We start from the raw sequence: 16,458 nt of genomic DNA, 5'->3' as shown, positions 1-16,458 counted from the left end.
TCTTTTTTTTATTTATTAATACTCTGATCTGATCCTGTACACTGTCTTCGACACAGTGAATTTGCCACTGAGCCTACCTTAGCCAGTTATCCGAAGAGATTCTCTTGCATCTTCCAGTTGCCACAACTGAGCCAGTATCTAACTGTGAATGCTTACACTAAGTCCATTAGCAGATCATTATATATGCTGGAAATGTAAGTCCTATTCTATCACTTTCACCTGTCTCCAGCCTGGCTGGAAGTGTTCTTTAGAATACATTTTTTTCTATTGCTTGTTTCTAGATAACATCAGTCCAAACCTGAACTTCCGGGGGGAAAAGTAATACTGAATTCAGGAAAGAAAAAACTTTCATTTTATCCTCAATTTTTCCTGAGTCTTCCAAGTTTTTAACAAAATGATTTTTTAAAATGAAAAGAAATATTTTGTTCTGATATGGCTCTCCCCTTCCTCTTCTGACCCACTCTTTTTCCATGAGAAAAATTAAAGGAAAAAAAATTTGAAATGGAAAGAGAATACATGCTTACACAAAATTAAAAATTGTCATTAATTTATATTTCTCAAAAAAGAAAAGGACACAGGAGACATAAAAATTTGAAGGAAAAAAGAAGCTCCCTGAAGAAGAAAGTTCTCATTTTAGAAAAGATCTCAGATTTGCACAGAGGTTCAAGTCAAGCTACAAAGTAGTAGCCTGTTGATGCAATACTTGCTGCATTTCCTTTTCTCCTTCAGTTTCTCTTATCATTTACCTCAATTGAGGCATTAGCTTACCTCAAAAACATAGATTAATGGTGCAGTGTGTCATCCTAAGCACATCATTTTATTAAAATTTGGGACCAGTGATTTATGAGCTAGAAGTGTTTGTTCTTTTACATTGTTTTGGGTTTGCTCTACTTGTGATCTCATTTTGCACTTTTAAACTCATGAAAAGAGTCAGGGTTTACTGGATTGAGCACAAGACTGACTCTGAGCAGTTCACTTGTCTTGTCCATGTCTGCAAACTGCCAAAAGGATGTGATGTTACAGTCTACTTCATTAGCTATGAATATATGCTGACATTTGCAAAGCATTTGGATCTTGTTGAAGTGGTCTACAGCTCCCAAGTGTTACAGTAGCAAAAGCAGCAGAGTCTAGGATTTGGGGCTTCAAAACAGTCAGCTGTTAAGTCTGAAGAGACCTCTCTTCATCGTGTCAAATGCACTGGTGGGTTGAAAAGCTCACTGCAACTCTGGTCAGAATTTGGAAAAGCTAGTCAACTAGCATGTCCTTTCTATTTACTTTATGTAATATATTCCATGTATAGCACTAGTAGTTTATAATTTTGCATGATCAATGTAAATTTTTAATAAGTAGTTTATCTTTGTATGGGGTAGAGTGGTTGTTATTGCACAATATTTTTGTATTTTTTTATTATCGTATTTCACATGACTCTATGTGATTTTCATTTCTGAATAAGTTGTTCATTCCTGTATTTGCATGTTTCCCCCTTTCAATTATCTAAGAAATAGCTTGACTTTGTTTCAAAAATCAGTGCATTTTGTCATGTTTCCATGTCCCAATACTTCCATGCATCCAGTTTATCCAGCATGGGGAAATTCAGCTCAGTCTTTAAGTTTTCATTTGAAGCTGAGGATGTTAACTTACAAGGTAAGTTAGGAAAGAGTGAGCCGTCCATTTAGAATTAAATGAAAGGTCCTCTCACAATTATAAAGATCTAGATCACTTTTGTGAAGTTAAATTGACATTTTACCTTTTTAAATCTTCTAAGTCATTTGGCTGGAGATATCTTTCTTGAAGCATAGGTATATTAATGGTGATTTCTGGGATGCAACATACTCGCCAGCGTTTGCTGTGAGTTGGTAGATCACTATAAGTCTTCTACCATACTTAAAAATGAAAAATTTTAGCATGTATCTTTACAGGCAAGGGTGATATTTTGCTGTACTTTATGTGAGACAAACATAGCATTATTATGAATTTTTGGTCTGACTATAGTAAAAATCTTTCACTGCATTGTTAGAAACAGTGGTACAATGAACAATACTTTCACAGCATGTCTTTTCCTCCATCTCTTTAAAGGTGGTGTAATTGTAGGTAAGTTTGTATAGATACACATCTATGATTATTCTGGCCTTGCATATTTTTCATGTCCTTGCATCAGCTATCCCGCTTTGCTAAGGAATTCCACTGAAAAAAATATGACTTTCTACATTTAAAAAAGTAATCTGTTTTTTAAATAATCCAGAAAAATCTGTAGCAGATAAAAAGGAGTAGAATGTGTAATATTTATTGAAAAAAAAAAACCTACAGCAAAGGCTAAGAAAATGTGGAACATTTTTTCTACTGCTAACATTTTCTAGTCAGTATAACAAATGAACAAGAGTCTCACTATTTGGGAGTGTTGTGAATTCTGAATAAATACATTTTACATATATAATAAAACATGGTGTATGTAATTCCTGTAAATAGCATGACCTTCCATATAAAACTCATGACTTTTCTTGTCAAAGTGCCTTGGCCTTTAAGTTGGTTGTTGATGATAATTACTTGCAGGTAACACTGGCAACGAATGGCAAATCTGCAGACTTCAGTGTTATTGAAGAAGAGCCTTGGAAACATGAAAACTAGGGGAAGAGATTCCTAGCTCCATCTTTAATAAGCCCTGAAGTTACCTTCTGGGAAAAGATATCATGATTAAAGAAGATTTCTCTTTTTTCTGTTTAACATCTATAGTTTCTGCTTACTTAATTTCTTAACTGAAATTTAGCAAAGATCTCATCAAGTCATTGTAGTGTCTTTGCCAAGCAATGATCCATAACCATTTGTCTCCCTTGTGTTACTGTTTGGATGATGCAGCTGGAGAATACTCCATGCAGTGCAATGTGCCCTCACCTGCCTCCCCTTTCATTCAAGACACAGAGAATGTAAATGCTGCAAAATGGGAAGGTCAAAGCTCACTATAGGGACTCAGGGTCACAAATACAAGAGAAACATAACACCACGTAAACCTTCAAGTGTTTTGGTGACTCTTGTGGCATACCTGATCTATTTAGCACTGTATGGCTAAAATATCTCTTGAAAATGTCCATAAAGATTTCTATTTGTTTTAATAATAACGAGCACTGTATGTTTGTGCCTAGTTGTACTTTAAACTCAACTTAGATCCAGGGCAAGATTAATGTATAGAAGTCAATAAATTATCCCAGACATTTTGTTAGATCAGTACAACTAATACTTAGCATCAAGACAAGACTTTAGATTTGGATGTGAATGCGATGTGTTTTTATCAGCTGTCCCAGGGCAGGTGCAGCCTTTATTTTATGATGGGGCTGTGCTGCTGTGTGACCACAATGCATCATGTAATACAAGGCAGTATTATTGCAGGGGTGGTAGTTCCTTCACTAAATCTATGCCTGATGTGCAAAATACAGAATATCGTGGGCTCAGTTATGTCATTCTTAATCAAAGTAGGTAGCACCTTACTCTTCACCCTTCTGTCCCCTGATGTCAGAGGGATTCCTCATGTGGACAGGACTACTCAAATAAGGTACTACTAAGATCGATCACAGATGTCATGATTGGGTACTTGATAATGAGCTATAAACAAATTCTGAATCCATTACTCTAAGAAACTGAGAGGTTTTGAATGTGATCATCAGTAGCATTTGGTATGAAGTGAAAGCCGTCTTTCAAGTATATGTCATATTTCAAAGAATGGCCAAATCCTGAAATCATTGCTAAGCCAAATTCCATATAAGGTTGATAGAATTTGGCCAGGGCTAGGACTGAATGAAGAATAAACCAGAATTTCAGGATTTAGACCAGAACATTGAATCTGTCTCTCTCTCTCTCTCTTTTGCAGAGTAACAATTCATATAACTCTCTAATGTCAAAGAAATGTTTCTTAGAGCACATGGTGTCTGAATTAACGAAATGGTGTTTAGTCCACATAGTATAGCCGACTCATCCTGTCAGAAGAAATTAGTCACAATAATCACCCTGCGAAGTGTTTTTAAAGGTGCTTGTTAATACTCAGCAATTTAAGACACTGGTGAATGCCATTATACTATTAGCAATGTTCTATAGCAATGCTGAGCCATGTGGCCTTGGGAGGCTCTACCTACAGAACAAGCTTTGTGCAATTTTTGGTGGAGCTCTCAGAGGTTCTCAGAATGAATTAGAATATGAGCATACGGTGAACTTAAAAATGGCAGAAAACAGACTTGAAGCATTCATGGATACAGGTCATTCAGTGTCTGTGCTCAGACCTGTCATGGGTTTAAACAGGAATAATGTATTTAGCTCTGTAGAAGCTATTAAAATACAAATATAATCTGCTTTTGCTCATCTGCATTCATATAAATATCTCCAAAAATGCACATGGACCTGGGCCAGCCAAGGCTACTTGCATGATTAATGATGTGCAAGTTCAAGTCCATTGTCAGAGTATCCTTCATTTGAAATGCTTCAAAGCATTTGTTGTCATGGAATATTTTTCTTGCTATTGTATTTTTGTCCTCACTTGCATGCCATGGCTACAAGCCTAAGTCAAATGGCCTATATAATTTAATAAATATTGAGCCACTGTGAATTCTGTAGGCCTCTAACATGTATTAGAGGTAGAGACCTTTTCCAGAGGCCTCCTGAAGCATCTTAAGGATTTTTTTTTTTTTGTGAGGGATGGAATTGTAGGCTATTAAGACAAGTGGTAGGCAGGTTGTCTCCTCTTTTCTTCAGTAATTGGTATTAGCCTATCCAGAGTTAACCTATAGCTAGCTGCTGCTTCTCCCAATTTGCATTCGAAGACATTTTTACCACTGGTTTATGTGCTAGAACTGTGCCTGCAATAGTGTGTAGGTATTCTAAAGAGTGCTAACTCACATCAAGTGAAATTTGTTGTGACTTGGCTGGTAGTTATATGCAAGAATAACACGCAGTGCTTACTCTGGTTCTCGATCTGTTTCATTGCATAGCTCACCCGTTAAGAGATTAACAGATGACTTGCCATCCTCTTCACTGTAGCACTTTCTTAGGAGCAGCCACATGGATTGCTTGCCTTAAAAGTAGCTTTACAAAACTGGTCCCTAGACTTTTAGCTGTCCTTTGAAACTGTTTAGCAGTTGGAAACAAATAGGAATGCCAGCAACTTGTGACTAGGCAGCTCCACAAAATTACATATTGCAAAACATAATATGCTTACACTTATCCACTTGGGATGTATTGTCCTTTGAAGAGTGCTTCTTTGGATGGAGACTGGAGGTGGAAGGAATGACATGCTAGAGAAACCCCACCTACATAAGGGAGAATAAATTTGGGTCTTTTGAAAAGACTAGAATAGCAGACTGTGATTTTAAAATAGTAATTCTGTAGATACAGTAACTCAGGGACATTTAAAAATATAATTACAATGGTATTTCTCTATTTAAATGTAGATGTAGGAGAAGGAGAAATGTTGTTTCTGGTATACTCCTCTGCTTTTATCCTGACTGAATATTTAATATAGTGTTACTCCAGTGCAGCACTGTATTTAACCATCAAAAAGCTTCCCATTTCTCTGGGAAAATGTAACTCACTCACTCTTGGCTTGCATTTCTCAATTTGCTCATTCCACATGAGGCTACTTAAGTAAATAAACAGAAAATAATCCAGAGACCAGCCACTTCAGCTAATACAAGGTTCAGGTTTTCAGCAGGCAGTGCTGGTTACTGGCCAGTGTCTTTTTAGTTTCACTAGGAGTGTTGATGCATTAATTTCATCTGCCAAATCTTTTGTATTTGTTCACAGTGCTGGAGTGGCAAAGTTAAAGGAAAAGCACAGTGGAAAGTGATTTGTTTTCTGTGTAGTTCCTAAACAAATTAATATTTCTTTATACATTCATTGTTTGCTGCTCTGTCAGTTCCCCCCACCCTTGTCTGTGCAGCTGTGATATCCTTTGCTCTTTGGGTTGCTTACAGCACACTGGCACATGGAAAAGTCTAGACTGGGCAAAGACTCAGTTAATGGCATGCTTAATTAAGTACATGCTTATGCATTTGCTTTATGTATTTACTGCTGAAACTAGGTCGGCATTCTCATAATATCTGTTCACTGAAACTAAAGCACACTGTATATTAAAACTAAAGAAGAGGTGGAGCACTTTGCTACTGAATTTATTTGTTCATTGCTTCCCTTAGAAGATAAAGGCTGCACCAGCATTGTGAGAAACGTGTGGATCTTATACATGAAGGTGCTTCAAACAAGTAGGGGATGAGCCATTTGAACCATATTATGGGATGTGCTTCTTCCATTTGAATTGATGAGAAACTCAGTATGTCTTTGAAAAACTGTGTTTGCTGCAGTAAAACCTGTGCCTGCAAAGCTCTGACTACATGAAAGCGCCACATGGGAGTCATGGGCTTCCAGGAGAGGTCAAGTCCCTTCCTGTCTTCATTAAGTTACAAGACATTTCACAGTCCCATCCTAGGGAATAGTCTTTGTCTGCTATTTATAATAATGACGTTGATTCTCACATCCAAAAGATTTCTGCTTTTTTGCATAATTGTTTCTATGCTACAAGTCCAGCAATGAATTTAAAACTCACACAAAAGATCCTTACTTACAAAAGTAAGGTTCACTATCATTACGTTTTTTTCCCATTTCTTCCCTGAGATACAGCTGATCTCAATTTCTTTCTCAAAGCACATGGAATTCCAAACTTCATTTCACTTTAAAATGTCTGGTAATATAGATTTCTGATTTGTTTTCCATCACTTCCAGGGCCATTAGTTTTCCCACAGTAGATACTCAGAAAAGCAGACTGTTCATCTGAGAAGCTGCAGCAACAGCGTTTGAACAAATTTATTCTGGCAACTGCCTGGATTTTCTTTGCTTCCTTGCCTTCGCTTGTGTTGTTGCAGTCTTGTAGCAACACAGCAGCAATCGCACAAATCCCCAAAACCGTAGGCAGTATTAAACCTCACCTCTGACATCCACTTCTGTAATTACCTTTAAAAAGGCTCTGAGCTTTAGTGCTGGGCTTAGAAGAATCCTTTCGTGAAGGTGTAAAGGTATAACTGTGTCTCATTTCATTAAGTTCCATTTGTCTACTTTTATTGCTGCATTTGAGTTATTTTACAGAAGGATAAATAAGGGCACTTTATAAAAACATACTGTAATACGAGCCAGAAGACTAGCCTTGATTTTATTAGTTCTAAGGCCACAATTAAGATATTTTTTCATATTAGTTATTATGATAGGTGTATAGTCCATTGGGACTCAGCTATAATTCACCATATAAGACTATGTAGAAGCTTCTGTTCCCAGCAGAAAGCACTCTCAGGAAGATGTTTTCTTCTCTCCAATCATATTGATGACTTTGAAGGAAAAATATTTACCCAACTTCCTTTGTTTGCATAATGATATATAGAATGTAGCTTCAAGAACTTGAAAAAAAAGAAAAAAAGGAATTGCAATACTGAAGTATCAAAGGTGGCAGTCCAGCTGTAAACAAATTGTTCAGCTTCGCCATGTTATTTTTCAAAGTGCTATGTTCTTACTCACAATTTACCTGAAACAATGTATTTAGTGCATATTCCTTCCAAAGTTATTGATCTTTCTTCCCACATAGACACAAAGGCTGTGTCTCTCTGTGTTCCTCAGACAAAGCACAGACTGCAGTTCTGCACACCTAAGTCAGGACTCCCAGTAAAGTCCCCAGCAACACTGCCTGGGCACAAACTGTACAATGAGTGCCTCCCTCCCATCATATTTGATGCTAAGTTGAAATCTGCTGCTATGAATGAGTCAAACCGCTGCTGATGCACAGGTGCTGGTAATTCTTTTACTTCTTGTATGAGTGGGCTCCCTGGCACAAGGCTCTGAGGAACCATCCCTTGCATGTGCTCACCATCCCAGAGACATCTTCCCCCGCTTGGGGGAAACTTGGTAACTTCCCACTACCAGGTTGATATAAACCCTAACAGATAAGATGGTTGTGCAGTTGCAACTATGAGTCTTACGGAAAACCCAGGCTCCAAACATTGAAAAAACCTAGAGCATATGGCTGAGCCTCTGAGTAGGTCTCTACTAGTCCAGGATGGAAAAAAAACAGGCTAATGCAGGATTTGGGGAGGCAAGAAGATTTGTGAGATTTCTCACTTCACCCAACCTTTGATCCCCTTTCACTTCTAATTACATACTGCTGCAGAGCCAATGCTAATCGATGCCAGCCTGTCCAATCCTTCTAGTCTGATTTTTCAAAATTCAGGAGTCCTGCAATTGTTTTTAATGATGCTCTTTGGTGCACACCATTACATGAAGAGAACCTGTCATAGGCAGCATCACACAACCTGGATTGTCTGGTACCTGTATATTGCTTTGTACATAAATAGTATAGTTTGCAGGGATTTTTGTATCATTCTTTTCTATTTTTTTCTGTAGTTTTTCAAAGACTGTATGCAAACTGCGTTTACAAATTGATTTTTCAGTCAATATTGTAGATTATAGCATTTTCATTTTGGTGTTTTGTATGGGCTTGTGACTTCTTGTGTATTACAGGTTGTCCTTCCTTCCTAAAGACAATTGCATAAATGTCCATCCAATATATCCTGCTCCTTTCTTACATATATCCCGTTTCCTATGATCTGGTGTGAACTCTAGCTTGTAGAATGCATGAGAAAAAGCTGCATACCTATTTATATTGTTAAATATTATATGCTCAATACTGATTTAGTTATTAATACAGGTTTTAGGGGTTTGTACTTGTTCTCTGGAAACTACAGTGTAGACTAAACTAAATTACCTAATATCTGTAATTTACAGACATGCTAATATTTTCTTATAATGTTTTCTATATGATGGTATAAGGTGGGGGATAATCCTTTAAAGGTGATCTGTAACTTAGAACAAAACCAGTTTTCTTATAACATTTAGGTGCGATGAAATATTTTTGTGTTATATTTAGTGATAAATTATAAACAAAGCACAAAATGCAAGAAGCAAATAGGAATTTCAAGATGTCCTTCAATGCTGCAGTTCATTATGGAACAGTGTTATAATACTCTGAACAATCTTCTAGATTGACTGTCTTGGGCAATCGTCCCTCATTTTTGTCATTTTTCCTGGTGTTACCTTTGCCAAATCCTGCAGTTCTTTCTTAGGATCTGATCATGTATAATTGACTAACTCAGAATACAGTTTATAGAAAACTGGAGATCTGGGTAGGCAAAAAATATGTTATCAGGTACCCAGTCCATCTTGCTACAATACAGCATATGTGAGTTCAGCCTGTGGAAAGAGTTCATGATTTGGCCACCTACCTTTGCCTTCTTGAAAAGGGACCAACAGAACCACCATAGGACCAATGTAATTGGGTAGGATCTGTACAAATACCTCCTGCTTTCTTATGTATTTTAAAGAGGACAACCACAATATTTTTTTTGACCAGTAGAAGTGAGAGTTGCTTCTCTATTATGGTCATCTGTTCCCATTAGGCAAATACTTGTTGGCATTAAGGCTGTGGCTATAATAATTTCTATTTAATTAACAAGGAACTGTTTTTAGAGGAATAAAAATAAATTAATATAGATATTCATAACAAATATATTGCAAAAAATCTTTTATGGCCTGCTATCTCTTTGACTGTGATTCAAAACAAAGAAAACATTGACCAGCAAGTACTGCTGTCCCAGTGCGACTGCTACTGGGTATGTCTTCAACTATTCAGAAATATATGAGGCCATGTTATTCTGCTGAGGTTTTAGAGACTAGATTTCTAGTAGATATACATGTAGGAAGTGTGTTGATATACCCTTGTATTTTAATCTCTTTCTTGTATTTTAAATCAGATGTACCAGGTATTATCTTCATAGGAACCACAGGTAAAATAGTGCTGAGTAACGAATAGCTGTAAAACCTTATTGATACTAGTTTTGACATTCTGTTGATGCATGATGTCCAGTGCCTCTCTGCACTTAGTGTAGACAATGTAGCTATCAACATGTAATTTCAGTGAAATGGTGTATAAAGTATGCGTAGTAGTGTTTTAATTTAATTAGTTTCTGTGTACTGAGCCATGGTAGAAAATTAGACTGTCTTTTAAAATTTTGTTCTACTTTCTGTTTTTCATTTGTATCTGAGTTTGTTTCCCTTTGGCCATTCAACTGCTTAGGTTCCACGGTTCAGTAACTGCTTTATCTGTCTATTATGGAGTATCCTGTTCTGATAATATTCAGAATCATGTATGCAGCCAACTTATTGTAAATATGTTATTTTTAGTTTTCAGTTGTCTAACCAGTGTGGTATGTGCTAGTACCTGCATGTGCGTAGTTCCCTGGCAGTGAGTGAAAGTGATAGATTTGCTGCCTTGTGAATGCAATTGCTATGATGTTAAAAATTAATGCTCACCTAGAATGATTAGTTTCTGGTTTTTTTCCTCCTGTTTGTTTGAAACATTGGGACTCTTTATCACCAGAAGTTTAGTAAATCACTGTTTAAATTGGCACAATGAATAAGGAGAAATCCATGTAACTGCATTCCTGCTGCATGCCCTGGCTGCTTTTGACTCTTTGTGCACTGTGTATCATTCAGCCCTTAGTCATGTCACGGCATCACAGGATCCCTCTGAGTCACTTCCAGTTTCTCCTTGACCACAGATGCCAACAAAGCAAGTGCAGTCACATGGCTGTGAGTGGGCAAGGCTGCAGGCAGCCCAGAGCTGCTGATTCTCTCCAGAATGCCCAAGAAGTCAAAGTAGGAACCTCTGCTTCATCCCCTTTACAGGAACAGTCTTTCAGAAAGATGAATACATTCATAGGTGAAGGTGCACTGTTTCTTTCATTGTTACAAAAGGATATTAATAGATATTGGAAATGAAATGCAAAGCTAAATGCTCCTCAAGCTACTGTGGTTGGTGTACAAGCCTGTTATTTTTAAAAAGTATGTCTGATCATAAAACAGACATATGAACTACATAGTCAGTAGCAAAAATCTCCTGAAATCAGGGGTACCGTTCAGATCTGTGAGAAAATAAGACATTTCTGGGGCAAAACTTGAAGGTGGTTCTGACAGAGCTTGGGACAGCAAGAAGCAGCTGGTTCATTCCTAGATACCCTGTGCCTGGTTCTCATATATATAATAATTTCCTGTAAGATCAAAATCAGGCCCCAAAGCATAGGAAGTATCCTTGGCGAGTCCCATTACAATGCTTCAGTATGAATTGCACACCACAGCTGTGCATTGCCTATTCATCGTACCTTTCACCCTCTTAAAAGTGACCAGGCATGAGCTGGGATGTTTTGACATGTTTCATGTAAAAAGAATAAAAAGGAATAGGGATATAGTTGGTCTTTCAAAAAGTTCGCCAGATTTTGAAATAACTTACTGTACAGTATCTATAGCACAGTTTGTTTAAAAACTAATGAATGCAGATGATAAAACTTCTCTCAACTCTGGGCTCTGTTCTTGTATATTGTAGTTGGAATGCCTTGTAGACTGAGTCTATTTTTGTAGTTCAGATCCTTTCCTCCTTACAACAATTGATAGTCATTTGTTTTTAATGCTTTCTTACGGTGTGAACTGATTTCTGTAACTTTCATGTATAAAAAAAAGTAGACATTCTTTCTATACTGGAAATAGTCATGAATATAATATTTCACTAAGTGTTGTACCTCTTATGTACATATCATCAATAAATGTTGATTGATAATTTTCATGGTTTATATCTGTGAGTTTTAATGTCAGACTGGGGTCAATGCGGGAATGCTTTGGGTAGGATTTTAGATAAAGCAGTCTGATGTGAGAGGCTGCCTGCTCTGAAAACAGCAGGCAGGGTAGAAGATGGACCTGACTTTGCCAAAGTGTTAGAAATCTCACCCCTCACTGTATCCTGCAAATATTCCAGGGTACCAGCTGCAACTGAGTTCATTTGCCACAAAGGCCAGGATGCACTAACTATAGTTCTTGGCAATGAAGTCTAGAGAAGTGGAAAGAGATGTTAGAAGAGTAGGAGGATACAATGCAATGGTTGCAGTTGCTTGAGAAACCTACTTCCCTCTCCTGGCTGCTAAAAAATAAATCTCTTCCTCATAGCCTTTCTAAAAAAAAAAAAAGTAAATAAAGTGTGTAGCTGAGCCCCTGGAGCACTTTGTAAAGAAATCAGCTCTATTTAATACATGATTTAAGAGATGCTCATGGAGTGAACCATGGCCCAGAGGACTGGCGGTTGCTAAGTATGGAGAGAAAGGTCTGACATTTATGCTCAGAGTAGCACACATTACAGAGATAGTGTAATCATTGTGCGATCAAGACACATAACCGAAACCCAGGTTGTGAGGTTTAACAGTCTGCACAACCCTGGGCTTATTTCTTACTAATCTAACCGAGGCCAGCATCCACTTGAGAAGTTTCCAGAGAAAATCCAGGCACGGCAGGAAGTGGCTTTGGCAGCACTTCAGCTGGCGATCTGCCCTCTGAGTCAGTAAGGAACCAAGTCCTAATGTGGTGCTAGGAAGATCTTTGGGCAAAAGATAACTCTGAGGTCCTGGCTATCTGCTGCCGTTTCTGTACCATGTTGCTGCTTTCTGCCAGAGGTAGAAATGTCCTGATCTGGCCTCATTAACAAGTGTTAAATGCATGCTACTGACATAAAATTCCCTCCCGAAGTTTGTTGCGCTCAGGATTTTCCATCACTGACATATTTTACGTGCCCTGTGTGCATTCAAATTCCTTCCATAAAAGGTGGTTATTCTTTTGTTTTACACATCATGCCAAAAAGTTTGAAATGAAAGGCTTGACACTGTGACCTATATTTGTTGCTTTTTCAAAGCAATGTTTCTGTGAGAATTACCTAAAAAAACCCAACCCATGCAGGAGACAATTCTGCAATTATATGAAGTTTTTCCTTTTGAAAATACATACCTCAAAAGCTGATTCTCTAAGCCCTTGCAAGCACCTTGTGTGCCCCTCTTTGGCCATGTCCTCAGCCTTAGAGAAAAAGATTATTTCAGGAGTACCTTTGTATCTGGAATGTGTCCCTCTCTACAGGAAAGCATCTGCTTTCCTGCTATCTGCTATAAGGTGCTACAGAAGACAGTGAGTCATGAATCATTGACCCAAATTAAGAGATATTTCTGTATCGCCTCTCAGACATGAAAGAAAAACTGAGATAACACTTCAGGCCTGCTAAACCTTAAACAATCTTCTCCTTTGTATTAGATTGTACATGTAAACAGGACAAGGACATGAAAGAAACAGGTGGCCCCAACTTACAGTGCTTTAGGAGGAAAACAACATTAAAAATGACACTCAGTTGGGCTAGCAAGAGCTGTTTGCAAGAATGTACAACCAGCCCAGCAGAGTTTAGTGCCACTGTGCTGCCGAAGCTCCCCCAAGCTGTGCAGAGCCCTGTGTAGGTGTACAAAGCTGAGGTGGCTTCACAGCCTTGGCAGGTGGCTTGCTGCTGTCTCACATGGATAGCATGCAACAAAAAAACCTCTTCTGCTGCAGCAGGCACAGGAAGGAAACTAGATTGCATGCAAGATCAGGTCTTGTGGTCGTGGCAGTGCTAGCAAGGCAGGCAGGTTCTGTGGCGATAAGCAAAATGTGTTTGCATAGATGAATTACAAAGCTGACTGCCGCCCACCAAAATTCACAAGGATGGGATCTGGAGGAATGAGGCCTCACACTGTTTGTGGAGCTTCTGTAGTACAAGGATGAGTATTTAAAGCACCCGCCCAGGGTCTGTCTTTCACAGTGTTGTGCTATTTATTCTCACTTGTGACTGAACTAATAATATGTTTGCCTTTCCCATAGTCGTTTGTGAGAATGATCTACCTCAATTTCGCTGTTTTCTTACTGGGGTGCCCAAAGGTGCTCCATGGATCGCTCTTCCATGGTCCATGAATATCACTTGAGAAATGCTGCTGTGGAGATGTGCAAGAGAGAGAAGACAGCTGACTCTCAACTCTGTGAAGGGGAAAGAAGAAGGACCGGGCTAGGAAATTCACTCAAAATTCATTCCACTGTTTCACCTAGGTTACCAGTATTACCTAGATTGCTAGGATCAAATAAGCTTTGTTAGTTTACTTTTTAGCAATGATTTTTGAAGGCATTACTCCATATGAATGAAGATTGCTCTAAAACAGGGTCCCTGAGGAAGACCCTCACCTTTGCAGTTAATCAGCAGCAGGCTGACCCCCTGAGTTGTTTCTGAACCTGATTTCTCCCATTTTTGACTGGCATGTAAGCAACAGGTAGGCTTTATACCTGTCCTCTGCACAGGCAGGGGAAGTCACCCTTCTTGAACAAACGGTAAGTTTGGTTTTTAAGTCACTGAACAATTAAGCATCCTTACCTAGAGTTCATTTCAGACTTTCTCTTGATGAATTAAAGAAACATTAACTAGAAAATGAACCACAAAAGAACTGAAGTACCCAATAACTAGAAACTTGTCTCCACTCGTGTATCTGATGACCTACTGCTGCAAAACAGAACATGGTTAATTGAGTGGATGACTGTGAAACAGTTTTACAAACCCCGTGTGCTTGCACACTAGGGTACAGACAGGCAGCATTTAGACATACGTTGCCAGTGCTTGAACAAAGCCAAAACAATGAATAATTTGTAGATTCGAAAAGTAAAATGAACCCAACATACTTTTTCTAGAGATTTGCTTCTAGAGATTTGCTCTAGAGAGGCTTATATCATTGATTGTTGTAGTCCAGAGCACTTGCAGGAAGACTTTTCTCTCCTTGATTGTGCTGTTGCCAGCTGAGATCACTGTATCTTGGATACAAGGCTCAGCTCTAAGCTCATCTTAGAAAAACTCACCCTACAGGCTCAGGCTGAAAGCTGCTGAAAACTGTCTCTCCTGAGCTAGCTACAGTAAGGGTGCTGCTAGCAATCTGCAGCAGCAGCCCTGAACCAGATGCTTGTTATTAAAAAGAGTAGGTTGACAAAAAGTGGTGAATATAAACTCAGACTTAACATCCAATCATGAGGCAAAATATACTCAGTTTGTTAGTTTGTTCTGAGTAAAATGAAAGTGTGGAGTCTTGATTCATGCGAGGAAAATGTGGTCACTGCAAATGATCTAAGCTTCCCCCCCCCCTCCCCCAAGTTAAGCTGGGAAAAAAAAGCCTTTTGAGTATGTGGTGCCAGAAGCTAGATATACACCAATGACTGCAAGTAAATTTAGATTTAAAGCTAAAACTCTGCTGTAACCAAACCATTTATACACTGCAACATGACACTAGCACACGGGCGTTAAAGCTGACCCCATCTTAACATGATTGCCTGAGGCAAGGCTTTCAGATGTCAGGTACAAAACTTACAGCCTCTGGAGAAGAGGTGGAAAATGCCTTATTGCATCCTCCTCTGTCCTTGGTTGCTCTGGGAGTTTGAAAGACTTCAGGACTAACTCAGCAAACCTGGAACCTGTTCGATGTACAGAGCCTCCACTGCCTATCAGCCATATGCTGGTTTCCCACTGCCAGCCCACACGTCCCTAACTTCAGCTGTGCCTTTGGCACCACTTAGAAGGCATCCTCTTGTGTCAGCTTCAGCACCAGAAGAAAGCTGCTGTTGAGTTAAAGTCTGAGTTAGGTGGGTGTTTCAGAGTGAGACTTTTCCCTACTATTCTAAAATATGCTTGAGGGTTTTCCAATAGATGCACTTAAATTTACGTCAGATCCTATTTGACTTGACTTTGACTTAATTTACTGTAAATTTACACAGACATTGTAAGAATTTCATTTTAGTACAAATGGAAAGCCACATTATGTATTAGGCATGGTGAATCTTCCAAAAAAAGAAGTAATTTTGCACAGCTAGATCTTCTGTCTGGGATATTAAAACTAGTGAAAATTATGTCTATTTCTGAAAACAAAATCTAGTCATCTTCTCACTTGACAGTCTTTGTGGACTTGTTTTGATCCAAAACTGCATAATTTTATTTTTTAAATTTTTTTCTGAAAGAAAACACAAAACTAATGACATTCACATCAGCATTCAATGCACAGATTTGTGTGTCAGAGAATGTATGAAAATGGGTTTCATCCAGCCACTTGCTCATCCAAAACCCTTTTGCCTGTAGAGTAACAAATTTTAATAAAAGGTGTGAGAATCCTTGGAGGTGTTGCTCAGGCAAAACCTTTCTAATGCTTGCTGAAACCATCCAGAAAAAAATTGAAAGGCGGCTGTGTTTAAAGCATACTTAAAGCTTTCACTGCATCTGCTTTACTTGCACTTTAACAATAATCAGCCCCCTTTAGGTCAGGAGGGCTTCTTTGATGACAGATTCACTTCTTCGGTTTCAACTTTTCAAAAAATGGCAGCAGCACATTTGACCTGTGTGAAGATCTGTGTAAGTCTGGTACTTTAAAAACAGGAAGATAAGCAAGAAGAGAAATGTTCTCGAAATCTTGCCATTGCTAACCTTAATCCAAATGGGTGAGACAGGGAAGACAAGAAGTACAGTCTCTCTGC

General features: G+C 38.4%; 1 protein-coding gene across 10 annotated transcripts in view; it reads left to right on the top strand.

Annotated features, from left to right (window-relative positions):
* SLC1A2 (solute carrier family 1 member 2) overlaps positions 1-11,686 on the top strand; it is a 107,260-nt gene extending 95,574 nt beyond the window's left edge. For all 10 annotated transcript variants that reach the window (XM_054827379.1, XM_054827388.1, XM_054827383.1 and 7 more), the window contains one exon: positions 2,551-11,686. In XM_054827379.1, the coding sequence (XP_054683354.1) occupies positions 2,551-2,625 (75 nt within the window). In that variant the 3' untranslated portion in view covers positions 2,626-11,686. The remainder of the gene's footprint in view (positions 1-2,550) is intronic.
* The last annotated feature ends 4,772 nt before the right edge of the window (positions 11,687-16,458 follow it).

The sequence above is a fragment of the Grus americana genome, chromosome 5 (assembly GCF_028858705.1).
Source record: "Grus americana isolate bGruAme1 chromosome 5, bGruAme1.mat, whole genome shotgun sequence".
In the NCBI taxonomy this organism is placed as follows: Eukaryota; Metazoa; Chordata; class Aves; order Gruiformes; family Gruidae; genus Grus; species Grus americana.
Note: the sequence above shows the minus strand (reverse complement) of the source record. Positions and strands in the feature narration are given on the sequence as shown.